This window comes from Trichechus manatus, unplaced genomic scaffold (genome assembly GCF_000243295.1).
Source record: "Trichechus manatus latirostris isolate Lorelei unplaced genomic scaffold, TriManLat1.0 scaffold00113, whole genome shotgun sequence".
NCBI classification, from domain to species: domain Eukaryota; kingdom Metazoa; phylum Chordata; class Mammalia; order Sirenia; family Trichechidae; genus Trichechus; species Trichechus manatus.
Window position 1 is genome coordinate 9,225,353 of NW_004444049.1, and position 25,645 is coordinate 9,250,997.

A 25,645-nucleotide genomic window follows, 5' to 3' on the forward strand; every position below is an offset into this window, starting at 1 on the left:
CTGGCTCCCCCTCTGGTGACTTTGAGGAGTGCAGGAATGAGGGAAGGGAGAGGGTAGGTGCAGGTCACTGGGGCTGTGACTGGACACTGGCTCCCTCCTGTGGCCCTTCTGCAGCCTCAAAGTACATGATGGTAGGAGAGTGATCCAGGTGTCCCCTTCAATGGCTAGGAAGCAGTGAGGGCTTGAGCACCTCCCCATTGCCTTCTCAGTAGCCTCTTGGCCAGATCCTCCACCAAAGGCACAGGCTCTGGGTGGGGGGAAGGGTCCCAGAAAGGCAGAGAAGCCCCTCCCTGGGGAGCCACTGCTTAAGAGCCTGACCCCCTAAAGAGCATGTGTGAATGTGGGGAGTGTTTGTGGGCCCGTGCTTGTGCATACACTGTACATGTCAGTTGGTCCGTGTGTCCAGGCGTCTGGGTCTAGGTCTGGGCACTTGCGTGCACACACGTCTGCCTGACCTGTCATGTCCTTGTGTGTATGTGGGTCTCCATCTCTGTGTTGGTGTGTGTCCTGTACATATGTCTGTCTGGGGCTACCTGTATACTTATAACCAATGCCTATGTGTGCACATGTATTTGCATGTGTAAGCTCCAACACAAACAATGAAAGGTTGTCAGTTCAAATTCACCCAGAGGTGCCTCAGAAGAAAGGCCTGGCGATTTGCTTCCAAAAGGTCACAGCTTTGAAAACCTTATGGAGCACTTCTACTCTGCACACATGGGGTCACAACTAACAACAACAACTTGTGTCTGTGTGTGTCCATCTGTCTGTGTCTACATGGGTATGAGCCAACCTAGGCGTTTGCGGCTGTGGGTCTGTGTGTGCCTGGATGCCCAGAGCCCATGAGGAAAAATCTCTGAGATGTGGCCCCTATCAGTGTCGCAGCTGCTGGGCAGGTGGAGCAACACGGGGAAAGATTCCAGAGGGGGCAAGCTCCACCCCTCACATGAGCATGTGCAGAGCTGCGTGCTCACACGTGGACCCAGTACGTGCACGGACTCCACGTGCACACTAGCACACGTGCCCTCTGAACACACTCTCGTGCACCGCACCTGACGCTGCTGTTGCGGCGGTCTGGGGGCGGAAGCTCCACGGCCAGGCCAGCAGGCAAGGGCGGCCCTGTGGGCAGCGGCTGCTGCTGGAAGATGAGCTCAGGTGTCAGGTCCACCTCCGTGGGGCTCACCATGACCTTGGCAGCAGACAGCAGAGCCGTCTTCCCCTTGTTGTAGTTCTCCAGCACCTGGGGACAGCAGGGGATGCTGGCAGTGGTGGAGGGGGGCAGGCCAGCCCTAGGGCAGGAGTAGGGCAGTGGCCCAGACCACTCGGGCCAAACAGACCCTCATGGTGTCAATCCACTCTCCTCCTCCCTCCAAGGTCCCTGCTCCTCCATGAAGCCCCTAGCCTTGCCCAATAGAGCATGCCTTGCCCCACGGACCCTCAGGGAGTTCTCCTTCCCTATGGTTAGCGTGAACCCTTCTTGTTTCACTAGCTGGGTGACAGCTGAGGATGTCCCTGCTTGGCTGAGCATCTGTCACAGGCCAGGTGGCCTTCAGGGTCTCTGAGCTTAGCCTGCCTCAGGGGCACGTCTCTGGGGCCTGAGATCCGCCCAGCCCCTGGGAGTCTCCCAAATCCTCCAATGAGGCAAGATGGTGAGGTCGAGGAGCCAGGGCGTGGAGTCCAAGGACTTGGTTTTCTGGCCCCACCACAGCTCGGTGGGGACTGGGGCTGAGCCACCTAACTTCGCTGGGCCTCAGCATTTGCTTCTGTGAAATGGGGCAGTGGCCCGACCTGGAGGTATTGGTGGGGCTCTGCCAGGTGGGCTCACCTTGTTGAGCCCCTCCATGACCACGTAGGGGAGGTGCTCATGCAGCATGGCTGGTGAGATGATCACCTCGTTGAAGGCCTTGTTGTCGCCCCAGATGGCAAAGTATGTGGGATCCTCCTGTTCACAGCAGCTGAGGGCACAGGAGCCAGAGGAGGTGGAGGGTGGGGTGCAGCCTGGTGCTGGACCCCAAGCCCCTGGCTCTGCTCTCTGGCTTTTCTTGGCAGGGGGTGGAGGTGCACCTGGGGGCCCCCACCTTCCTGGCCAGCAATGCTATGTCCTGGCCTCCTGGGCCAGGCTCCTTGCTCCTGCCTGGCCCTCATCCCCATCCCCACCAGGCACGTCTGGGTTGCCAAGTGGAGGCTTGGAAAGGCTCCCCGAGCCTCAACCCAGGTCCCCACACAGCCCTCTCCCTGCCGCTGGCCTGGATCACGTCTGCTGTGCACGGGCCAGGGCCACGCCTGCCCCGCGTGGGACTGGGCCACGCCTGCTCCACGTGGGCAGGGCCTGGCTCACAAGCCTCTGTCAGGGAGATAGCCCACACTGGGAATGAGGGCCCAGGGCCCACCCTCTAAAGGACTGCTCGGAAGTCCACGTGCTTGCCCATTCCTTCCAGACCCAGCCTCTGCCTATGGCCCCATCCTTGCTTGCAGTTCTCTGCCAGCTAACCTCTGCAGTGATTTCAAATGACAGCCCAGGGGTGAGCTGGCCAGGGCCTTAGGGTGACCCTCCAGTGCACCTGCTTTTGAATGGATCACAGTGGGGAGAGCTGCCCTGGGGGAGACCAGGGAGGGGCTGAGCTTGGGGGCAGAGGCTGGGGCTGTCAGAGATGAGCCAGGAGTCCTGCCTGGGCTGGCCTTCTGTTCACTTCCAGGGTGGAGGCTGGGAGAAGCCCTGTCTGCAGGGCCCTGGGCCACCGTCTTGCAGCCTGGAGGGGTGAGTGCGAGCAGGCCAGCCCTGCCCTCTTCTGCCCTGGATGCTGCTGAGGCTGCCTTGGGTGCCAGCAGCACCTACCAGCACTGCTCAGCGGGGTGGTTGTGGACCACGTGGATGATGCGGCCGGGTGGGTAGAGCGGGGTGCTGGCAGACAGGGCAATGGTCAGGTCGCTGGGATGCGTCCAGAGCCGCGTGCTGGCCAGAGTGGTCACCTCCACCTCTTCGGGCAGCTCCGACTTGGGGATGCACTTGGTGGCCCCCACGATGATTCGCCACTGTGCAGGGGACAGCGGGAGATGGGGACAGAGCTGAGCAGCACTGGCTGGGCGGGCAGGGGCAGAGGGATGCTCAGAAGAGGGGTTGGCGGGGGGCTGGAATGGTGATGGGGCAGAGAGGGAAGGGCCCACCTGAAGAGGCAGTGGCTGAGGTGTACGGTGGCCATGAGGGCCCAAAAAATGCCAAGGATAGATGACATGGAGTTGATGAAGTTCAGGGCTAGAAAGGGGCTGGAAGACCAGTGAACCCCCTTATCTACTGCACGCGGAAGCAGTCCAAGCAAGTCGGAGGTAGAACAGACCCCAGACCTCAGTCCGGCTGAACCTGTCAGGCTTGGACGACCCAGGGTTGGTCCTGACAGCTGCCCAGTGGTGTGTCTGATGAGGGCAGTCCTGCCTCCCTAGGGCCAGGTGCCCCAGGCAAAGACTGTCCCCCAGACTAGCTGCCCTGCCCTCCCCTTGGCACTTGGCATGTGGGTGCCAATGCTGGGAACAGTCCAAACTGGGCTGAGACAGCGACTAAGGGTGAGGGCCAGTCTGGATACTAATGGAGGGTGACCTTGCAGAGGAACCGCTGGTCCATGTCTGCTTCCTCCTGGCCTGGCCTGCCCTGGGGCACCTGGCCATGGCATGCCCAACGCCCCCAGCTTCGCACGCTGAAGGCCAACTTGCCACAGGAAGAGCCCCCAGTCTCCTCCAAAGACCCAATGTGAGATTAGGAAGTGCTAGCCCTCATCCCTCGGTCACAGTGGGAAACCAGAACAAACTGCACCCAGGCCCCATTCACAGAGGACCTCCAGCCTTCCTGAGCCAGGGGTCTCCGCAGGCTTGGGGAGAGGTCTCCATCACACGCTTGGAGCCCTAAGCCCCAGGGACGGCTTCAGCTCTGGGTGATGGGAACTAGGACTAAGGAGTCCCTGGCCCCAGTCCTGACTCGGTTATAACTTGTAGTGTGAGCTAAAGCAAGTGTCCTGCCCACTCTGGGCTTCAGTTTCCCCATCTGTGCAGGGACAGGAGTTGGAAGGGGTGAGTTCTGAGATACTGAAGTGCTGACGCCTGAGGTTCCCATGACGTCTCACATGGATGGGCTTCTCATGTCCGGGGAACAGGTGAGGGACAAGGGTGGGGACAGGTGAGGGACAAGGGCAGGGACAGGTGTCCCGCAGGGGAGGGAGGGCTCACTTTGGGCTTGGTGCTTCGCTGCAGGACGTCCAGGAGTTGTCTGCGGAAACCCTCCAGCTGGGAGAGGCCGATCCTGGGGAAGGGTGCAAGATGCGGCGTCAGCCCAGCCTGCCAGGGCCTGAGAGAGGTGCAGGGTGAAGGGCTGTGGGTCACGGGGTAGGTGGAGGGGAGCCCGCAGTTCAGCAGAGCAGAGCCGAGGAAAGGCGATGCCAGGCATGCCGGTACCAGCACCCGTGTTCACCTGTTTGCTCACCGCGGCCATTGAGGGTGGGAGGGGCACTGGGCACGTGGTGGGGTCACCCGGGGAGGTGGATGCTGGGGTGAGGACCCGAGGAAGGAGAACAGCCCAGGCAGGGGACCTTGGAGAGCAGGGTGACTCACCTGGGGACTAGGTCCTTGCCCAGGACAACAGCAGTCACAAATTCCTTGGAGTACTCCATCGCGTCCTCACTATAAGGAAAGCCGAGGGTGAAACTTAGGCCCGGGGGAGGGGGCCATGGTATCCCCAAGTGGGGGAAAGGCCCCCACGCTCCTGGGGTTTGCTTCTCGACTCAGGCCTCCAGAGGGGCTCGCAGGGGCCAGGCTGGGCTGCCTGCTTCCCATCGTACCTTTCCTGCCGAGAAGGCTTTGCCAGGGGAGACCCCGAGGTCCACCAGGCATTTTACACAGCCACCCTTTTCACTCTCCACTTGCTCTGTTGATCCAGGCTCCAACCCAGTGTCAATACCAGGCCATTCCCAGGCCTCCATGTGACCCAAAGCCAGTCCACCTAGTCCGGCCCCAAGCCCCAGCTAGCCACCAGCCAGCCCTGTCCAGCCCCAGCCACCTCTGAGGCCCCAGGCTGCTCACCTCAGCAGGCCCCCTGGTGGGGAGTAGGCGAAGCACTTAAGGGTCGGGTACTGGGGGCGCAGGAGGAAGGAGAGGATGGCAGCGGTCCCCGCGCCCAGGGAGTGGCCCACCACAATCAGGCCGTAGTGTTTGGTTCCGCGGCCCTGGGGACCGAGAGAAGCCTGAGCCCACTACCTGCCAAGGAAATTGTCTTGGCTGATACTAGGGGGCAGAGGGTCCTTCCAGGGTCCTGGGAGAGGGATTGTCTGGCTACTGGGGCAGGGGAAGAGCCAAGCTAGAACCCTATAGAGCAGCTTCTAAGGGACACTATTCTAACAAAGTCCTACTCATCTTTTGAAACCTTGCTCAGAGGTTACCTCCCCTTGGGGAAGCCCTCCTTGATTTTCTAGGAGAGGCTCATATTCTCCAAGGCATTTCACCTGTACCTGCAATAAACATTTTTATCACTACACTTGCTTCTCACTTATCAACAGAGTAGAGTTCCAAAGACCAGGCCGTTATGTGAAAATCGGCATTATGTAAAAATGGAGGATGACCACATGACATCACAAGATGGAAGATGACTACGTCATTACATAACTGCCAAATCACATTACATAACTGCCAAATTACATCATTACATAACTGCCAAACCACTAAGAATCACAGCCCAGCCACACTGACACATAACCTTAACCACTACAGTCAGTGTCACCCTCACCTCGCACCTCAGTGTTTGTCACTGCCAGATGTACGTCGTTAATGTGCAAAATAATCAGATAGCAGAATTTTTACTGTTGTCGTAAATGAGAAATGTCGGATAACGAGGCAGTCGGTAAGTGAGGAATAGGTGTATAGTGATTACACAATCTTATAGTCAGTTGGTTACCTCTCTACTCCTGCACCCCAACAACTAGACTGGGGCCTCGGAAGCCCCTGCACAGGGAGGGCCAGTGGGCTCAGATGGCTCCAACCAGAGCAGTGCCACTTCTGTGCACTCTGTGACTGCTTTCTTGTCATCCTGCTCTATATTTTGAGCTTCTCCGTGACATTTCTTTCCGACAAAGAGTTCTGCAGTGACAGAGCTTTGACCCCCTGGCCTGAATCATATTTGTGCCTCCAGTGCCTGGCACAGGGCAGGGGCTACAAAACTGAGCATGGGGCCAAGCAGGGCATCCATGAGGAGCTGGTACAGGAGCAGGGGGTGGTCAGAGGGACCACGCTAGGAGAGGGCTGGGAGTCAGGGAGCACAGGAGAGTGTAGGGGCCTGTCCTGGGGATGGCTCCATCCACTCCCCTCTTCCTCCTCTGTTGCCCAGGGAGATGGGCAGCCAGGTGCAGCATGGAAAAAACCTCACCAGATCCCGCCCGAAGGCCTGGGACAGGACCATTTCCTGCTCCAGCTTCTTCTTGATGTACTCAGCTGAGAGGACCATGCCCTGGGTGAGAACAGAGGCAGTGCTGAGGGAAGGGTCCTGGCAGGGAGGAGGCTTCCAGTGACGAGTAAAACCACAGAGACCCACAGCTTATCGACCCTGGCCCTCCTATGTTCCTTGTTGACCTGGGGCATGGGGCTGGTGGACACATTGACCTCATCATTTCCATTTCACAGATGAGAAAACTGAGGCTCAGAGGGATTCTGTGTTTAATAGAAACTCGTGTGATCTCTTAGAAGCTGCCTCCTCAGGCTCTTCTGGGGACAGGATCTGGGCCAGGCAGGACTGTGGGCTCCTGGTGGAGGGGCCATGGTGGACTTTCTGGGCTAATCCACACGTCTCTAACCGAGCACTCGGGGTGCACCCAGTGAGCAGGGAGGAACCGTCAGCTATAGGACCTGTCTGCATGCTGAGAGGGGAGGGGGAGGGAGGCAAGGCCCTGGGATGGCCCACGAGATGAGGTACCTTGTGTCCCAGCCACGTTCCATGGTGCCCCTCCACGGGGAGGCGCTCAGCATCGCCGGTCAGGTCAGTCAGCGCGTCCTGGGAGAGAAGGGACAGGTGAGAGCATGGGGCCGAGGGGGACAAGAAGAGGGAGACAGGTACCCCTTGGGAGCCATGAGGATGTCCCCAGAGGGGGCTGGGAAGCCTATGGGCAGCATACCTTGGGGGAGAGGGTTCCCCGGATACTGATCACCACTTTCTTCTTGTCGTGGTCCACTGCCACGTAGAAGGGGGTTTCATAGACCTAGAAGGCAGGCAGCTCATGAGACTGAGTGGCCCCTAGAAGGGGGCTAGGCTGTGGGAAAGTGACCAGTAAGTCCTCTTCCCGGCCAGGACATCTGGCTCTATGGCCCCTGGGCCCCTGATGCCTGCAAGGCTGACGGGCTCCTGGTGGCACTGAGACACCTCTCGTCCCCGGCACGTGACGTCTCAGGCCTTTCTGGAGCAGCCCCTGCCCCCTGCCTGCCAGCTCCTCTCTGACCCATGGCAGCCCTGCATGCCGCCTCCCTGCCTGCTGGAACCCGATGGACTGCTGCCCCAGGCCCATCCCAGGTAGCTCAGCCCCCACCGCCCCCACCCCCAGGTTACACGTTCCCTTCCCCACTCCTTCTTCCCTCGGTCCCTTTTCCCCAGAAGGGTGGGACTGGGAAACCCAATACTGGGTGCAGGGCTGTGTCTGCTCTCCTGGCCCCCAAGGTGGTGTGGGCCAGGGTGTGGCGAGAAGGAGGGGGACCCACTTCTGGTCTGCCCAGCTGGGGGAGGCCTGGAGGCTACAGCCAGCCAGTGGCTTGGGAGGAGGCCTGTGGCACTCCAAGCCTTTAGCACCTGCTCCCTGTCCTCTGAGCAGCCTGTCTGTCCGCACCCTTGTCATCCCCACACCAGACCCAGCCCTGCCTGCTCCACTGCAGCCAGTGGGGTGGGGGGTGACAGGGGACTGAACCCGTCACTGGCTGGAATGTCCGCCCTGACTGGCTCCCAGCCCTAGCCTGAGGGTCTGTGGGGCAGCCCCCTGGCTGCCGGCCGCCCGGCCCCTCACCGCGTCGTGGCAGGAGGTGTAGACAATGTCCACCGCAGTCATGTTCTCATCCAGGAAGTGGCGCCGAATGGCGATGGCATTGCAGCCACAGCAGTTGTCTTCCTCGATGGTGACTCCGGGGGCGAACCGGGGCCGCGTGGGGCACAGGCAGCACCTGGGTGTGGGGTGGCGCAGCCTCAGGGCTGGGACCACGACAGAGCAATTTCCTCTCCAAACTGCCCTTGCTACATCGCCGGTGACTCCCAATTGCCTAACCGACTGCCAATCCCCGGCCCTCGCCCCACCCTTCCTCCACCGAGAAGAGCTCCCTCACTTGGGTGGAGGCACCCTCTTGGTTGAGAGGCAGTTCGAGTCCACCCAGAGGCACCTTAGAAGAAAGTCCTGGTGATCCACTTCCAAAAACTCAGCCACTGAAAACCCTACAGAACACAGTTCTACTCTGACACAGATGGGGTCACGTGATCCCGCATCTTGATGGTAGCTAACGACAACAGATGTTAACGAATCCACTGCAGACCTACTCCTGACCTCCAGACACTGATCCGCAACTGCCTACACAACATCGCCACTCAGATGTCCAACAGGATCTCAACCTTTCCAGGCCCAAGGCCCAGGGTCTGACTGCTCGCCGTGGCCTGCCCCCTCAGCCCCCCACACCCCTCCGCCAGCAACTCAGCCTCACAACTGGAGCCATCTTTGGCTCCTGCTCCTCTCATACCTGCTTCCAGCTGGTCAGCACATCAGCTCTGCCTTCAATTCAGAATCAGCCCCCCACTTTGTTCCCCCGCCCCCCACCTCCTCTACCTGGTCCAGGCCGCCGTAATCTCTGCCCAGGATTCCTGCAATGGTCTGAAGGCTCTCCCTCATCTACACTTGCCCCTACATTCTCAACTCAGTAGCTGAGTGACCCTTTTGAAATGTAAGTCAGGTCAGATCACTTCTCCACTCAAAACCCTGCTTGCCCAGTGACTGCCTTCTTGCCCAGCGCGAAAGTCAAAGGCCTTACAACAGCCAGCCTCTGGGCCCTCCCCACCTGGCCCCTTCCCTGAGGTCTGCCTTCCACTCCCCCCTCCCTCCCTCCAGCATGCTGGCCTTCTTGCTCTGCCTCAGCGTCTTTGCACTGTGATACTCTCTGCCCACAACACCCCCTCCCAATGTTGGCGTGTATTATAACGACGTGCAAAGAGCTGGAGACAGAAAACCAAAAGGGAAGAACATGTTCGGCATTCCTCAAGCTGAAAGAAAATATTAAACGATGCAGGAAGCATCAACAGAAGACAGAAAGAATACAGAGTCATTATACCAAAAAGAATTGGTCGACGTTCAACCATTTCAAGAGGTAGCATACGATCAGGAACCGATGGTGCTGAAGGAAGAAGTCCAAGCTGCACTGAAGGCATTGGCGAAAAACAAAAAATTGACGGAATATCAATTAAGATGTTTCAACAAACGGATGCAGTGCTGGAGTGCTCACTCATTTATGTCAAGAAATTTGGAAGACAGCTACCTGGCCAACCAACTGGTATAATCCATATTTATGCCTATTCCCAAGAAAGGTGATCCAACTGAATGTGGAAATTATCAAACAATATCATTAATATCACAGGCAAGTAAAATTTTGCTGAAGATCATTCAAAAGTGGCTGCAGCAGTATGTGGAAATTCAGGCCAGATTCAGAAGAGGACGTGAAGCCAGGGATATCATTGCTGACGTCAGATGGATCCTGGCTGAAAGCAGAGAATACCAGAAAGATGTTTACCTGTGCTTTATTGACTATGCAGAGGCATTCAATTGTGTGGATCATAACAAATTATGGATAACATTGTGAAAAATGGGAATTCCCGAAAGCTTAATTGTGCTCATGAGGACCCTGTATACAGATCAAGAGGCAGTTGTTCAAACAGAACAAGGGGATACTGCATGGTTTAAAGTCAGAAAAGGTGTGTGTCAGGGTTGCATCCTTTCACCATACTTATTCAATCTGTATGCTCAGCGAATATTCTGAGAAGCTGGACTATATGAAGAAAGAAAGAGGCATCAGGATTGGAGGAAGACTCATTAACAACCTGGGATATGCAGATAACACAACCTTGTTTGCTGAATGTGAAGAGGACTTAAAGCACTTACTAGTAAAGATCAAAGACCACAGCCTTCATTATGGATTACACCTCAACATAAAGAAAACAAAAATCCTCACAAGTGGGCCAGTAAGCAACATCATGATAAATGAAGAAAAGATTGAAGTTGTCAAGGATTTCATTTTACTTGGATCCACAATCAATACACATGGAAGCAGTAGTCAGGAAATCAAAAGACGTATTGCATGGGGCAAATCTGCTGCAAAAGACCTCTTTAAAGTGTTGAGAAGCAAAGATGTCATCTTCAAGACTAAGGTTTGCCCCACCCAAGCCATGGTATTTTCAATCGCATCACATGCATGCGAAAGCTGGACAATAAATAAGGAAGACAGAAGAATTGACGACTTTGACTTGTAGTGTTGGCGCAGAATACTGAATATACCATGGACTGCCAAAAGAACGAACAGGTCTGTCTTGGAAGAAGTACAACCAGAATGCTCCTTAGAAGGATGGCCAGACTACATCTCACATACTTTGGACATGTCAGGAGGGATCAATCCCTGGAGAAGGACATCATGCTTGGTAAAGTAACAGGGTCAGCAAAAAAGAGGAAGACCCGCAATGAGATGGACTGACACAGTGGCTGCAATGATGGGCTCAAGCATAACGATTGTGAGCATGGCGTAGGACTGGACAGTGTTTGGTCTGTGGTGCATAGGGTCGCTACGAGTCGGAACCGACTTGATGGCACCTAATGATGACAACAATATTGGTGTGGCTGCCCCTCGCCTCCTCCAGCCTCTGTTCAAACATTGTTTCACAGTGAGGTCTAGCCCAGTCACCTCATCTAAAACAGTCCCCATCCCCATGATGCACCCTGCTTTATGTCTCTCCCAAGTACCCATCTACTCCGATGTGCCACATGTCTGTACTGTCTGCCTGTCCCCACTAGGCTGTGGGCTCCTCAAGGGCAAGGCTTTATTTGGTCCCCGGCACCAAAATCTGTGCCAGCCACACAGGAGGTTTAAAGGATGAACAAGTGAGCTTTTGGGCTAGGAACCAGCTGGGGTGCAGCTGCTCCTCTGGCCACCAGAGGGAGCCAGCACCCAACAGATCCAGCACCAGCACCGCTAGCACGTGATCCTGCATGCGAGTTGCGGGGACACGACAGCTGAGGTTTTATGAGAATCTTGGGTTTCAGTGATGCTGAGAGATTTGTCCTCACTCAGAGCAGCACCTGCTGGGCTGTTACACACTTTCTGACAGTGAGAGGCCTCGTGGAGAAACTTCAGGGTTGAGCCAAATCTCAGAAGCCACTGGGTCTGGCGGTGTAGAGGGTGCCTGCGGTGGGAGAACCACCCTAGGGCAATGCCCACCGGGACAGCCCTGGCCGCTGGCCCGAGGGGAGCCCCACCCACCCCCACTTCCAGGTCAGGGGTCTGAGCTCCTATCCTTGGGCGGCTGCCTCCTCTGGTGCTAAGGAGGAGGTGGTAACAGCTTGGCCAGGAGATAGGAGGCTTGGGTTTGAATCTTGCTCTGTGTCACATACTGGCTGTGAGGGCCTGGAGGTGGTTCAGTTTCCACCTCTGTAAGAGTGGGGTGCTGACAGCTACTTCATCACAAGGCTGGTGTGACATCAAATGCCAAGATGCAGAAAGGGCCTGGCACACCACAGGCGCTCAGTAAATGCTAGCTCTCCCTCTCTCGTGACAGGGGCTGTCTCAGTCAGCGCTCTCAGGGGCCCTGCTGGTGTCTTTGAGGGCAACATTCCGCCACAAGGAGGCAGGAGCGGGGTGGGAGGCTGTGGGAGCCAGGATGCCGGCCTGGTCTCTCAAAAGCTGAGTAGGGGTCTGTCGAGGCAGCAGGGCCCTGGGCAGGCTGGGGAAGTGCTGCCAGGTGAAGACCCTAGAAAGAGGCAGGATGGTGGCCCCCCTTCCCTGGGCCGGCCCCTGGGATCCAGGGCTGCAGTGGGCAGGCGCGGGTGCTGGGAAGGGCGCCTGGCCCTCTGGCTTCGAATGACACCCCTGGCTGCACAGCCTGGGTTCAGCCTGCCTCATCTCCATCCATGGCACCTGGTTCTTCAGGCGTGAGCCGTTTGGCCCTCCTGGGGTCTCAGGAGCGTCTGTTCTCTCTCCATGGCATCAAGAAGCCTGATGTAACACCTCCTGTTTGTGGAGCACCGAAAAAGCCCAGCCGGCCTGTGACCCCCTGGACTCTGGGCAGGCAGGACAGACACCCCCTGTACAAGTGAGGAGCCCCCTGAAGCTGCCAGTGGCAGGGCCAGTCAGGGCCCAGGCCTCAGGACCCTGGTCCTGTGCTCATTTGGAGAAGGTTCTCCGCCACAGCAGGGCCCCCAAGAAGGCTAGTGTGTGAGGGCTCATAAAGATGGGGAGCTGGAGATGCCCTGGTCCTCTCTGATCAGGCGCCAGGGGGGATGGTGGGAACAAGGTCCCGAGTGCTGCCCAGATTGTCCAAATGGAAGAAGGCCAAAAGGAGGGCACACCGTACAGCTGTGGCTGCTGAGGACAGATGCTGCCTTCCCAACACGCCAGCCTTTCCAGGGACAGGGAGCCCTGGGAGCTGTCCTCCTTCTGCCTGTGTGGGCTGAGGGCGGAGACACCCAGGACAGGGAGGGGCCCTCTGTGGAAGAGGATGCCCCATCTGGCCCACTTAGGAGGGCAGTGTGCACCCCAGCCCTCAGCCCTGCCGGTAGCCTTTCCCAGCCCCCTCCTGACAAGGGTTGGGGTCTTTGATTAAAGGGCCTTCTGGATGACTTTCCAAAGGCCTCTGCATTGGGCTCTCCCTGCCTTTTCAGAAAGGCAGAGCACAGCAGGGGAGGGGGAGAGAAGGGAAGATGCAGGCAGAGGGGTTGGTTGAAGGGGCAGAGAGAAAGAAGGAAAGGGAGGAACCAGCAGTGCCAAACACTGTGCAACATCTCATTTAATCCTCTCAAAAACTTCTGTGAGGCATGCATCACCATCCCCATTTTACAGATAAACAAACTGAGGCTCTGGGAGGTGGAATGATGTGCCCAAGGCTGCGAGAGACAAAGTCTGGATTCAGACCCCAAACCGGGTGACTCCACAGTCCACGCTCTTCACTGCCCTGGGATCACGCAGAACTAGAACACGGTCGAGGCCCAAGAACACACAGGAGGAAGGCAGCATGGCCGGGGGAGGCAGCGGGGCAGCAGGCCTCCCAGGGGCAAGCCCAGCCACATCCTCTGGGCTCCTCCTCACACGGGTGGGCGGGGCGCTGGCATCCCTGGGCCGGGGCAGGGGTACTCACGAGCAGGAGCGCGCCAGCTGGCAGAGGCCGCAGGCTGGCTTCCGCATCAGGTACATGGGCCAGCCGTAGGCAGCCAGGGCGAAGAGCATGTAGTAGCAGACCTCCTTGTAGCGGAGCATCTCTTGCTGGAAGAAAGGAGGCAGAGAGCATCCATTAAACGCTGCCCTTCCTGCCTGTGGCCTCAGGGCCCAGAAGGACAAGGACACTGCCTCCGAGCCTCCCCGCTGCCCGCAGATCCGTGCCCCCAGCAGGGAGGGGCTGCCGAGTTGTGGGGCTCCAGCCTGGGAGGAGGCCAGCTCCTCCAGACGATAATTGCATTTCCCTAATTATCTCCATGCAACCAGGGCGCGAATACTCCCGGGGCCTGTCCTGTTGCTCCACTCTCAGAATTAATGATTTGGGGACAGAAAAACACTTGAACACTAGATCGATTTCCTTGCCCGCTTTCCCAGGAAGGAAAAGAGGTGAGGCTCGGGAGAGGCTGGGAGTAGCAAGCGTGGGGCCTCAGCAATCAGGCCAGGGTGGGAGTGTGCTGCTTGGGAAGGTTTAACCCTGCAAAGCCTGGGGGCAGCCGGGTGTCCAGCAGGCCCTGAGCAGCAGGGCAGCCTGGAGACAGGACAAGCTGCTCAGTGTCCGGCCCCAGCTCCTCTGCGGATACAGGGACACTCTATCAGTTGACTCATGGAGTCACAGGGCTCCCGGAGGCAGTGGGAGGCTGCGTCTGGGGGAGATTGGGATCTCTCTGGAGAAAGGCGCCAGTTTGAAGCCAAGTGTGTCTGTGGCTGAGTGGCTGGCGTTGACAGACCAGTTGTTATCAGCGTGATGGGCGAGAGGGAGGCGGGAGGCACAGATGTCCCAGCAAAGCAGCTTCCCGTCCGAGTGCCCCAGGCACTGGGAGGCCTCCGGTGTACTTAGAGGGAATTAGTCACCTTGTTAAAGTTAGAGGGTGATTAGTCATCCTGTGAAGTGGCATAGGTAGTGCCTTAATCAAGGCCCAGAGGGGTAGAAACGTCCCCAGTCGTTCTGTCTGCTCTTCAGGAACGAGCTGGAGAAGGTAATTATCCTTGTTGTGTGGAGGAGGTTCTGCGCTGGGCAAGGCGGGGTGGGCAGCCGCCGCTGGCGGCAGACTCAGACCCAGGGCCCAAGCACCCTGCTGCCCCCTGCCCTCCGTGCCAGGTGGGGGGCAGTGGGGAAAGCGGTGGTCAAGAGCAGCCTGGGAAAGTCTGGGAAAGGGAGATGGGCTGGCTTGGGGCACCTGCTGTGGAGGTGGCCGTTTCTAAGGGGGGTGCAGATGCCTGCTTTGGGAGGTGGAGAGAAGGGTGCTTCTCTAACAGATTTAGGTGCGCAGATGATCCTTTCCAGCAGCATCCATGCTGGCCCTGTCCTTTATCGGCACTGTGCTGGGAGCCGGGTGCAGGACAGCTCATTTCATCCCCTTGGCAGCTCAGTGCAGAAAGTGTGCCAGAGTCATTTTACACCTGACAGGACAGGCTCAGAGGGATGAGGGCCTGGCTCCAGGTCACAGCGATAGGCGGTGGGGCTGATTCAGATCGGTTTGTTCCCCGGCTGCACAGGGCCTGAGGTGGGGCTCCCCAGCCTCACCGACCAGCTAAAGGCGCTGAAGAAAGGGTTCTGCTACTCAAAAACGTGGGGAAGCAAAGTGCCACACCCGCTGCCTTTTATAACAGCAGCCGTCACAGCAGCAACGACAGCTCAGCCCGTGAAGCACTTTGTAGTCTCCAGCGGCCAGGACCAAATGTGCTGGGCTGGGCTAAACGGACTCGGGGTCTCGTTTGTGGGCTGTGGGGGTTCTCAGGGAGGGGGAAGCGGATGTGATCTGCGGAGAGGGACTCTCTGGAGAGCTGAGAAGGAGACTCATCACGGAGCAGGTGGGGCCAGAGCCCAGGGCAGCTGGCAGGTGGTCTGCTCATGTTAATTCCTGCAGAGAGAGAAAGGCATGGGGCACAGGGTGGGATGGGGGGACAGGGATGATGGAGCATCCCTGCGGTGGTTTCTGACTCACCGAATTTTTGAGGTCGAGGTACTTGGTGTTTCTGGTCACGGGCATCCCAGACAGGAAGGCCAAGATGTCGTTGTTCGCCTAGAAAACAGACACGTGAGGATGGGTGCCGGTGGCCCAGGCCCAGCCACTGGCCAACAAGGGCTGTCCGGGCCCCTGGGCTCTGCATACTGCCTGCTGTCCGAAGGCCTGAGAAGCCCCAGGAAGCGTGTGGCTTCTAGCTCTTCCACAACTCGGTTTCTCCAAAATTCGAGGTCTCCTCATTACCTCCAATTGCTCCCCTCCCGTCCAAGCATCAGGCTCCTGGGACAGGGGACGCTCCTAGCCCAGGCCAGGGGGAAATGTATTTTGCAGGAGATACTGAGAGACCTCAGCGTTGGTGTTGGTAGCACTGGGGTTGGGGTGGGGGAATGGGGGTGAGACAGGCAAACGCAGACGGCTAAGGCACTGAGGCAGGGGAGTCACTCAAGACAGCATCAGAATGGCTGGGGAGGAGAGGAACTGGGGACAGGAAGGGGGCATCCAAAGGTGACCCCAGGGCCCAAGAAGCTGTGCAGGAGCTGGGGCGGCAGGGCAGGGGCCCACTGCGCTCACCTCGTCCAGAACGGCGTTGCGTTTGGCCCGCTGTCTCTGCCGGAGCAGCACCAGGCCAGCGATGATGTCAGATGGCACAATGTCGAGGTCCCGGAAGAACTCAGCAAAGAGGTAGGCGATTTCCGAGTAGGCATCCTGGGAAGTCCAGGGAGACAGGAGGCGGATGGCAGGGGAGCAGGAGAGAGGAGGCAAAAGCAGGCATTAAATCCCCCAGGGGATTTTCGAGAAATGGAGTTGTGGAAGAGCTAGAAGCCACATGCTTCCTCGGGCTTCTCAGGCCTTTGAGCAGCAGGCAGTGTGCAGAGCCCTGGGGAGGAAACTCTTCTCTGCTCTGGGCCCCTGTGCAAGCTCACTCCAGTGCCTCCACAGGCTTCATGCAGCCCCGACCCTGAGGGCCTGTCCTGGGCTCTGGGCCCTCAGACCTAGCAGAACCTGTCAGGACAACCCTGTTCCATCCTCCACCTCCTGGCCCTGGGGTCTCTTCTCTCCTCCGAGTCCCTGTGGCGCTCACAGTCTACCACACGCAGATGCCAACGTGGCCAATTTCTGGTTCTCTTTGCCCAGACACCAGGAATCAAGGCCTGGAGAGCCCCGGCCTATCTCTTCTCCCAGCCTTTCGCTCCAGCCGAGAAGCCAACACTGAGCTCCCGGCTGCTCCTACCCACTCAGCTTGTACTTCCAGCTGTGACCTTGGAGGAGTCCCCTTCCCCACCTCTCCTGGCATGGTTCTATTGAGACTCCCAGATCTCAGGCCCCCTCCCAGAGCTACCCACGGGCCGCCGACATGACCCTTATGATGTACCTGGAGAAAGGATGTGACTGCATGGTCAATGGCCCCCTGGCTTCACCCCAAGTCCTCGTCTTTGGGCACAGCTCATGTGTAGGGCCTCGGGCAGACCCTACTGACGAGCACACTGTGTGTCTCCCAGCCTCCCACCAAGCTGTGGGCTTAAACTATTCTCCCTGACCTGTGAGGAGGCTGTGATGGGAAGAAGCTCAGGGCAGCTAGTTCTCTCACTGGGTCTCACCCTGAGCGTCTGACACTTGCAAGAAAATAAATCAAGGGTTGCAAGCTCAAATAACGAATGAGTTCAGGCAGGGCCCTCTGCTACTTAGCTCCAGCTGCCTCGCCCAGCAAGAGTGCTCGTGCCCTCAGATCCAGACAGACAAAAGTTTATACAAGCATCCCTGATTTTTAAATGCTGGCATCCAATTCAAATCTTCAAGCAGCACAGCACAGCTGATCAAAGCGTACTTTGGACTGGTCCTGACCCCTGGGCTGTCAGCATCTGACCTCTGTGCTAGATTCTTCCAGAACCCCAGCTCTGTGGCTTCCTCCTGTGACATTCTGCCTTTTTGCTGAGCTCCAGCACAGCCCTGACCCTGTGCCCGTGTGTCTGGGAGAGGTGGGTGTACCCTCAGGCCTGGCGGCCCAGCCTCCACCTGCCAGGGGGCTGTTCCACGCCCTCTGCATGGCCGGCCTGGCCCAGCCCTGGGCCGTGACCCCTCAGGTCCCCCAGAGAGACCTGTGGAGGTGCTCCTACCCACCGGGGACCTCGGAAAGCTTTCTTACACTTGGCTACTCATGCTACAGCTCACCAGGGGCTGTGGTGGGGAGGGCCACTCGAGGCCTTCTGGGTGGCTTCCACGGGAGGGCACTTTGCTGCCTGGCTCAGTGAGGAGTGTCTGCCATCCTCCCTGGCTCTGCCACTAACTAGCTGTGGGATGCTGAGCAAGGTGTGCCACCTCTCTGGGCTCCAGCGGCCTGATCTGCAAAATGAGGGTGGGGCTAGATGACCTCTAAGGGCCCTGCCGGCCTGTGGTGCTTCGACTCGAGGGCCCTGGCCGCCCCTGCTCCCCCAGTGCCCCCTCCTGCAGCCCGGGCACTGGCCCATCTGGCCCTCTGTTACTATGAAGCCGTCTCTGGCTGTGCTGAGAGCTTCAGGTATGAAGCTCCGGAAGCCCCTCAACCCTGAGGTGGATCTTCTGGATCAACCTGCAGCTGGTGACGTGCTGCTTCTCCTGTCTCTGGGTTGCCTGAGTTTTGAGCATCTCTGCTCCTAAGCTGGAGTGTAAGTTCTGCGGGATGGACGCGAGGCCTTCAGATCCTTCTGGTCCCTTGGCAAAGCAGGTGGCCAGCCGTCTTACACACTCACGGCATCGGTCGACGAAGAACAGATCTGCATGTGAGTGGGCAGTCACCCTGCACTAGCACAGCTCCCCTCACCAGACCTCCCCCACTCACGTCCCAGCTTTGCCTAAGGAGTGAAGGGCTCCTGACCGCCCAGAAGCGGAGGGAGGTGAGGCCCAAGGAAGCGCCTCCCAGTACTTACTGACTGGGAGTCCTTGGTCCGTGTGCAGCAGAGGAATACTTTGAGCCGGCGTGACCAGCTGGTGGCCTGACCCTCCTCTAAGCGGTGCCTGCAATGGGGAGAGGGGGGTCAGTATGTGGGAGGTCAGCAGGCAAGGCCCAGATGTGGTGGAAACAGGACGGTCTGTTCCTAGGGCCCCACCAAAGGACTCGCTGGCAGGGGGAGCTGGGGGGAAGAGGGCCCAGGCCCAGACACAGCTGGGTGGCCAGTGACCAGGATGTTGGCCAGCGGGGACACTCGCTGGGTGGGGGGGGGCTCCTACTGGCCTAAGATGGGGTGCTGGTGGCCATGCCCTGTGGCTCTTGGCAGTATGAACTTGGACAAGAGCTGGGAGCCCAAAATGGGAGCTGCAGCCCAGGTGCCCAAAGGCTCAGACTAAGCACCTGGGAGAGGTGAGCAGGGTGCTGGGCCTCTCTGCCAACTTGTTCTGAGGCCTCAGACAGACTGCTTCTCATCTGAAAGGATCTCAGACACTCACACCCTCCAGACATACGGGAAGCTTCCAGGGCTGAGTGAAGCTCTGCATTTCCCAATTCCTTTGACCTGTTATGCAGGTCTTCCCCCTCATCTGCATGGCTGGCCCCTGTCCACACCCTCTGCCCCAGACCCAATGGTCTGGCTGCTCTGATGAGGAAATGGTACCCAGGAGGCTGGGCCCCTTAACCCAAAGGCACAACAGTGGGCTAATTATTCCACGGAGTGCCCCCACCACCCCTCCCCATGCTGGGTGCCCCGGAGTCTGTGTGTTGAGCATAAAAATAACAGCTCCAACACTAAGCATGTAAATGCCCAAACTGAGAATGTTCTGTGACACGTGTCCTCTCGCAGTCCCCTGGGGGTCAGCAGGGGAAGGCAAGGGTAGCTCTCAAATGCATTCAAGGCACTTAGCACCCATCAGGAGTGACAGGCAGGCCCTCCTTCCTGAGCCCCTTGGCTCCTCTCTGTGGTTAAGGACAGCACCCCCGCTCCCCAACCCTGGCTCCACAAGGAGACACAAGGAGAGAGAAAGTAAGGAGGCCTCCCAGGGCCTCAGGAGGGGGCCGGGAAAGAGTACCAGGGAATCGCTGTTTCTGGGAGCTGCCAGCCCTTAGGGACCTGGGCAGCCTTACAGATCCTAAACCAATGACCCACCTGCTGATGGTCTTGATGAAGGGACAACCCATTGGCTAAGCTGGGTTCCCTGAGCATCACATTCTTTAACCCTTCATAACCTAATAGGGCTTTTACACTTTCAAGGAGAATTTCCTGCTGGGCCTCTGGCCTGACACAAGGGCTGACTGGACACTTTATTGCAGTACCCTTTATGCACACCAGGGGGCAGATGATTTTAGGAATCTGTGTGAGACAGTTGCAGAGACAGGTCTGGCCTAGTGCATCAGGAAGGCTACCAAGGCCAAGAAAGGGAGACACATACTAAACTTGGACAGGAAGTTCACAGACCCCAGCACCCTCTGCCTGCGACCCACTAAAGTGAGGAAGGGCAGACACTTCTTTGGCAAAGGTCTAAGGTCAAGGCTGCCAGGGAGTAGTGATGGGAGTAACTCCCCCTGCCCCCGGGAGATTTCACTGGGAGGAGAAAGGGCCAAGGACTCTAACAGCTTCACGACTTCCAAAAAGGAAAACAGTCTCTCAGTGTGGTGTCACAGGTGCATGCAAGCCCCCAAACCTGCAAGTTGCTGACCTGAAAATTTCCTGGCTGGAAAAACTGCTTGTTGGCTTCAGAGCAGAGAATGGGCAAACAGAGAATGGCCTGACGGGGGTCAGATTTAACCAAGCCCCGAGGCCCAGGTTACCCTCCCTGCCAAGCCCAGCCCAAAGCCAGAGCAACCACAACAGGTGAGGAGCCTGTGAGCGCCTGGCTCTCGTTCACCTGCATGGTCCGAAAACCAAAGGAAAGTTTTCTAATTAAAATGACGCAACCAACAGCCACCCACTGCAGAGGCACTGGCTGCCCTGGGCCCTAAAAGCAATTACCGAGAGACAGGGAGGGAAGTTTTTCTAGGACCCAAGGAGCCCGGAAACCAGGTCAGGTAGGGGTGCGTGCTCAGAGTGAGCGAAAACGGGTGGATGGTGGTGGCCGCTGGCAGGAGGGACATGGGCTGGAGCCATGGCTACAAGGCCTAGTATTTAGGGCAGGGAGTGGCTCAATTAGGCATGGGTGTGGTTCTGGCTGCAGTGCTGAGCTGATGTGGAAGGTCTGAGGGAAGCCAAAAGTAGAGGTGCAGGACGGTGGGGTGGAGAGCACCCCTGCTGGGCAGTGGGGCCAGGGCCACCTGCCGCAGGGGTGGGGGCTCCTGACCCAGCTGCTCTGGGCTGGAGGATGGAATGCCAGTTCTGCCCTCTTCTGGACTTGGATTCCTCATCTGGAGAGTGGTATCACAACCACACCAGGGTTGGCAAAAGGATTAAATGGACTAATTATGTAAAGCAGCCTTGGTGGTTTCAGAGGCAGAATTCTCGTCTCCCATGCGGGAGACCTGGGTTCGATTCCTGGCCAATGCAACTCATGCACAGCCACCACCCGTCTGTCAGCGAAGGCTTGCGTGTTGCTCTGATGTTGAACAGGTTTCAGCAGAGCTTCCAGACTAAGATGGACTAGGAAGAAAGGCCTGGCCATCGACTTCTGAAAATCAGCCAATGAAAACCCTATGGATCACAGTGGTCAGATCCCCAACAGTCCAATCCCCAACCCATCACGGGGATGGTGCAGGACCAGGACGTGTTTTGTTCCACTATTTATGGGGTTACCATGAGTTGAGGGCTGACTTGACAGCAGTTGACAACAGCAACAACAACCGTGTTGAGGGCTCGGTGCAGGGTCTAACTCATAGTAAGAGCTCAATTAACAGAAGTTACTGTAACCCTGCCTGGATGCTGGCCTTCATTTTCTCTGCCGTACCACAGCATTCCCCCTTTTCAAAACACGATGCAAAACTCACCTCCTCCAAGAAGCCTTCCTTAACCTCTTCCAACCCCCTTAACAGGAGCCCTGGTGATGCAGTGGTTAAATGCTCCACTGCTAGCCAAAAGGTTGGCAGTTTGAACTCACCAGCCGCTCCGTGGGAGAAAGATGTGGCAGTCTGCTTCCATAAAGATCATAGCCTTGGAAACCCTATGGGGCAGTTCTACTCTGTCTTACAGGGTCGCTATGAGGCGGAATCAACGGAATGGCAGTGGGTTTATCAGGTGGGGGTTGGAATTGACTCGACGGCAACGGTTTTGGTTTTGGTTTTGCTAACCCCCTTAATGCCAGAGGCAGTCTTGCCTCGTGGTTAAGAACAAGACTCTAAAGCCAGATCTAAAGACTCTAAAGCCTGGATCCTCACCATTTTCTAGCTGTGCAACCTCAGACAAGTCACACAACCTCTCTGTGCTTCAGTTTCCTCATCTGTATTATGGGGGTGATGATAATAACTAGCTCATGGAGTTGTTCTAAGTTAGTATGTATAATGCACTTAGATGGTGCTTGGCTTGGTTTGTGTTTCCCGCCATCACCGTAGCTGTCGTTAGCACTGATGGTGATGATGGTAACAACAATGGCTACCATTTACTGAGCACTTACAGGTGTGAGCACCATGGCGGCCACTTGGCCTGTGTCATTTAAATTCCACTCCGAATCAGGACCTGTTACAATTCCCACCTTGTAGACAAGGAAACTGAGGCAGGGAGGAGTGAAGCCTTCGACTGGTGCCCATGGCTCACACTAGGCTGAGCTGCAGTTTGGAAGTGGGGGGCACCTCCTGGGGAGCCGGGACCTCACCTCTGCTGTCGGCCAGCAAACCCGCGAGGGGGCCGCCCGCCCGCCCGCCCAGCCGACTGACCGCAGGTTGTAGGTCCGCAGGTTGCGCTGTCTCCTCTTGGTGGCTCGCAGCTTGACGAAGGTACGGCCCGTGGGGTCAAAGACGCAGAGGACGGTGATGCAGACGCTGAGGATGACCACCCAGTTGCAGACGACCATCCCTGCGGGGGCAGCAGTGGGAAGGAAGAGGTGGGGGCGCTGGGGGCACCTCCACACCCTCCCTGCCTCCCCAGCTGTGAAGAAAGGGGCACAGAAGTCTCCCTGTCCCCAGCTGCATCTGGGGCCCAAGAGCAAGGCTCAGAAGCCCCTGGTCCTAGCCTCTGGCTACGTGGCCGTCCCCTTGCTGAGCCATTCTCCCAAACTCACCCTCAGCACAGGGAAAGCAGCAATGGGGTGTCTAGGGAGGTCTTGGGAAGCTTGGAGGAGAAGCCTCTGTGCGTGTAGCTGCCCACCCTGACGAGGCACCCCAGAGGGGGATGGCAGGCCACAAGATGAAGGAGGCAGCCTCGCCTGCCAACCTGCTGGTGTCCTCACAGAAGTGTTTCCCTCTGGCCATGCCTGAGGCTCCTCCCCTCTAAACCAGCCCTGTCCCTTCCACCCCCAGGCCTGGCTGAGGCTCTGGGCGGGCCACATCGACGTACCGAGGGTGACATTCTTGGCAGTGAGGTCATTGCAGGAGGTGTAGTACTGAGTGAGCCAGACGATGCCCACAATGGCGTAGATGAACTCGATCACCAGGATGGCTGCAACAAGAGCAGGGCCTGGCTGGAGGATGGCCACCCAGGTGCCTGCCGGGGAACAGCCCGGAAACTTGCGAGACCTCCCAGCCGGCTCAGCTCTGGGGTGGGAGGCAGTGGATTCCGTCACATGCCCACACTGCCCCAATGCACAGGCCACATGGCAGGCAGTGCCTAGGGAGTGTGGCTGTCCTGCACCATTCCATCCTGCTGGCACCTGTATTGACCCTTGTAACGTGCCCACTGCCCACTCTGGCTTACGTACTCTCCGGCCCCAACGCCTTCCGGGAAGCTGACCAGGAAGGTGGATGAAGAGGCATTTTTCGCTCTTTCAGGATTTTATAATTACATGCACGAACTCTGGACTCAGATGTATCTTAGGAAAGTTACTTAGTCTTGCTAAGCCTTTGTTTACTCATCTGTAAGATGGGGGTGACAATGTTTATGTCGTCGGATCACGTGAGAATTAGATGTGTTCATGGAAACCGCTATTTCCCAGGAAGAGGCCTCTGAAACCTGAGGGAGGAGGAGGAAAGAGCCCCAGGGCCAGGTTGCCCAAAGTTTGCACCAAGCCAGCGCACTGAGCCCAGGGCCGGCATGGGAGAGGAGGAGATCAGGAAGCCCCACAGGGGACTGGGCGCAGAGTGAGAAGGCATTGGCCATACCCCCTGGGTGGCAGCTAGGAACTCAAGCGTTGGAGCCAGATGGTCTGGGTTCAAATCCCAGCTCTGACACTTACACACATACTAGCTGTGCTACCTTGAGGGAGTTAATTAGCTTACCTGGGCTCCAATTCCTCAACTGTAAAATGAGACTAATAATCACTCCTTTCTATGAGCTAACACATGGAAAAGGTCTTAGCACGGAACACAGCAAGCACAATAAAAGTGTTTGCTCTGAAGCACCAGGAGATGCAGCTGGCCCCATGGAGAGAGCAAAGCTGGAGCCCCAAGCCTGGCAGAGGATACAGGCTGGTTCTCTGTGAAGCTGGTCCAGGGCCCTCAGAGATTCCCAAGAAAGGGGTGGGCTTATTTTGAGAAGTATCACAGAGCAGCTAAACAGATGCACATGGTCTACAACAGAGCTCAGCAAACTTTTCTGTGAAGGCTGGACAGTAACTGTTTTAGGCTCTGAGGGCCATTCCATCTCTGTTGCTACTACTTAACTCTGTCGATGTAGCGCCAAAGCAGCCACAGGCAATATGTAAATGAACGAGTGTGTTACAATAAAACTTTATTTATAAAAACAGATGGTGGGCCGAATGTGGCCTGCAGGTCACAGTTTCTCCACCCCTGTGCTGGAATGTAATTGCATGAGGACTGGGACTTGGGTAGGCTTTGCTCATCATGGTACCTGGCTGCTAACACAGGGCCCGGCCACAGCATGTTCCTGGTACATACCGGATGAATGAATGAAAGAGCACAGGAGGACAGGGGCAGGGTGGGGCGCCTGCACCATCCCCGCCTGCCCAGGCTGGCGGCCCTTACCCAGGCGCACGTAGAGCACGTACTGCATGGAGTCGCGGGGCTCCGTGTAGAGAATGCCCCCACGCATGCTCAGCCAGATGATGGCCATCTCGGCGATCATGCAGCTCAGCAGGATGCCCAGGTAGCCACGGCCGTGGTCCACCAGGTTCAGCGAGCAGGCCTCGTGCGGGTTGTAGACCAGGCCAAAGAGCACCACAGACAGGATCACAAACCTGCGGGGACACCGCATGAGAGGCCCAGCCTGCCAGCTCTGAGCCGTACAGCTGCTGCACCTCCCACTGCCCTTGGATTCAGGCAAAGGGGGGTGTTACTGCTGGGCACAGGAGGGGGCAGCAGGCACCCCTCTCTGTGAGACCCCTCCTCTTGAGTGCCTCTGAGGGCCTGGGCGGCCAGGACCAGGGAGTAAAAGACTCAGGGACGGAGAAGCGGAAGCGGGCAGCCTAGCTGTCAGCTGTGGGGAGGCAGCAGCAGCAGCTCAGCCCAGCGCTGGGGTCAGGTCCACTGGGGCCAGGATGCGCATCACTCTAACAGGGTGGATGTTTCAGGTGCCTCCTCTGGGGGCTGGGAGCAAGACCGAGTCACGACTCAGGCTTGGCAGGGAGGAACAGATGGCCGGAAACCGTCCAGGCCTTTCTCCCCAAACCCAGGCCAGGCACGGCTGAGAGACTCACCAGGTGGTGTGCAGAAGGAAGAGGAAGACGGCTGGCAGGACGAGGTCATCGCTGCCCACAGACCAGCGCCGCCGGAACACCACGATCCCGGGCATGGCTGGCAGCTCTGCAGAGGCTCAGCGGGCCTGGCGTTCACCTCCTGGAAGAAGGCAGAGGGCTCTGCAGCTGCCTGGCCATTTGCAGCACCCAGGACCACTGTATGCCCAGGCCACTGGGCCAGTCCCAGGTATAACCAGCGGCACAGGCATTTCTGACACTGGTCACAAGTCCCAGCTCCTGTGGCCCAGGGGTCTCCAGGCCACTAGAAATACTGACCCATCTCTGGGTGGGACCCACCTCCTGTCCTGTCTGTCCCCTTCCCCCCAGCGCCAACACAAAGGACCTCAGCAGGCAGATACTGGCATCAGCCTTACCCCTGAGGTCTCCTGCCCCCAGGACTGGCACTGGCCCCTTGAGACCAGCTTCTTCCTGGAGTTACCCCAACAGTAATGCCCAGCTCCACTAAAGACGTGGGCTCACCCCTGCCTCCTCCGTGGGATCAGTGCCCCCGGCCCCTAGCCCCCTATTGTCCTTCTACAAGGAGG

At 57.7% G+C, this 25,645-nt stretch overlaps 1 protein-coding gene across 1 annotated transcript in view; it reads right to left on the minus strand.

Annotated features, from left to right (window-relative positions):
- The window catches only part of DAGLA (diacylglycerol lipase alpha), a 27,755-nt gene extending 2,555 nt beyond the window's left edge, over window positions 1–25,200 (minus strand). The window contains exons 1-18 of the mRNA XM_004383861.1: window positions 25,062–25,200; window positions 24,391–24,602; window positions 22,808–22,909; window positions 22,189–22,327; window positions 18,329–18,416; window positions 15,996–16,130; window positions 15,405–15,482; window positions 13,382–13,506; window positions 8,016–8,169; window positions 7,140–7,223; window positions 6,941–7,018; window positions 6,398–6,478; window positions 5,062–5,204; window positions 4,594–4,662; window positions 4,213–4,285; window positions 2,834–3,030; window positions 1,823–1,952; window positions 1,050–1,237 (exon numbers count right to left, since the gene is read on the minus strand). Of these exons, the coding sequence (XP_004383918.1) occupies window positions 1,050–1,237; window positions 1,823–1,952; window positions 2,834–3,030; window positions 4,213–4,285; window positions 4,594–4,662; window positions 5,062–5,204; window positions 6,398–6,478; window positions 6,941–7,018; window positions 7,140–7,223; window positions 8,016–8,169; window positions 13,382–13,506; window positions 15,405–15,482; window positions 15,996–16,130; window positions 18,329–18,416; window positions 22,189–22,327; window positions 22,808–22,909; window positions 24,391–24,602; window positions 25,062–25,156 (2,171 nt within the window). The 5' untranslated portion in view covers window positions 25,157–25,200. The remainder of the gene's footprint in view (window positions 1–1,049; window positions 1,238–1,822; window positions 1,953–2,833; window positions 3,031–4,212; window positions 4,286–4,593; window positions 4,663–5,061; window positions 5,205–6,397; window positions 6,479–6,940; window positions 7,019–7,139; window positions 7,224–8,015; window positions 8,170–13,381; window positions 13,507–15,404; window positions 15,483–15,995; window positions 16,131–18,328; window positions 18,417–22,188; window positions 22,328–22,807; window positions 22,910–24,390; window positions 24,603–25,061) is intronic.
- Window positions 25,201–25,645: the final 445 nt, after the last annotated feature.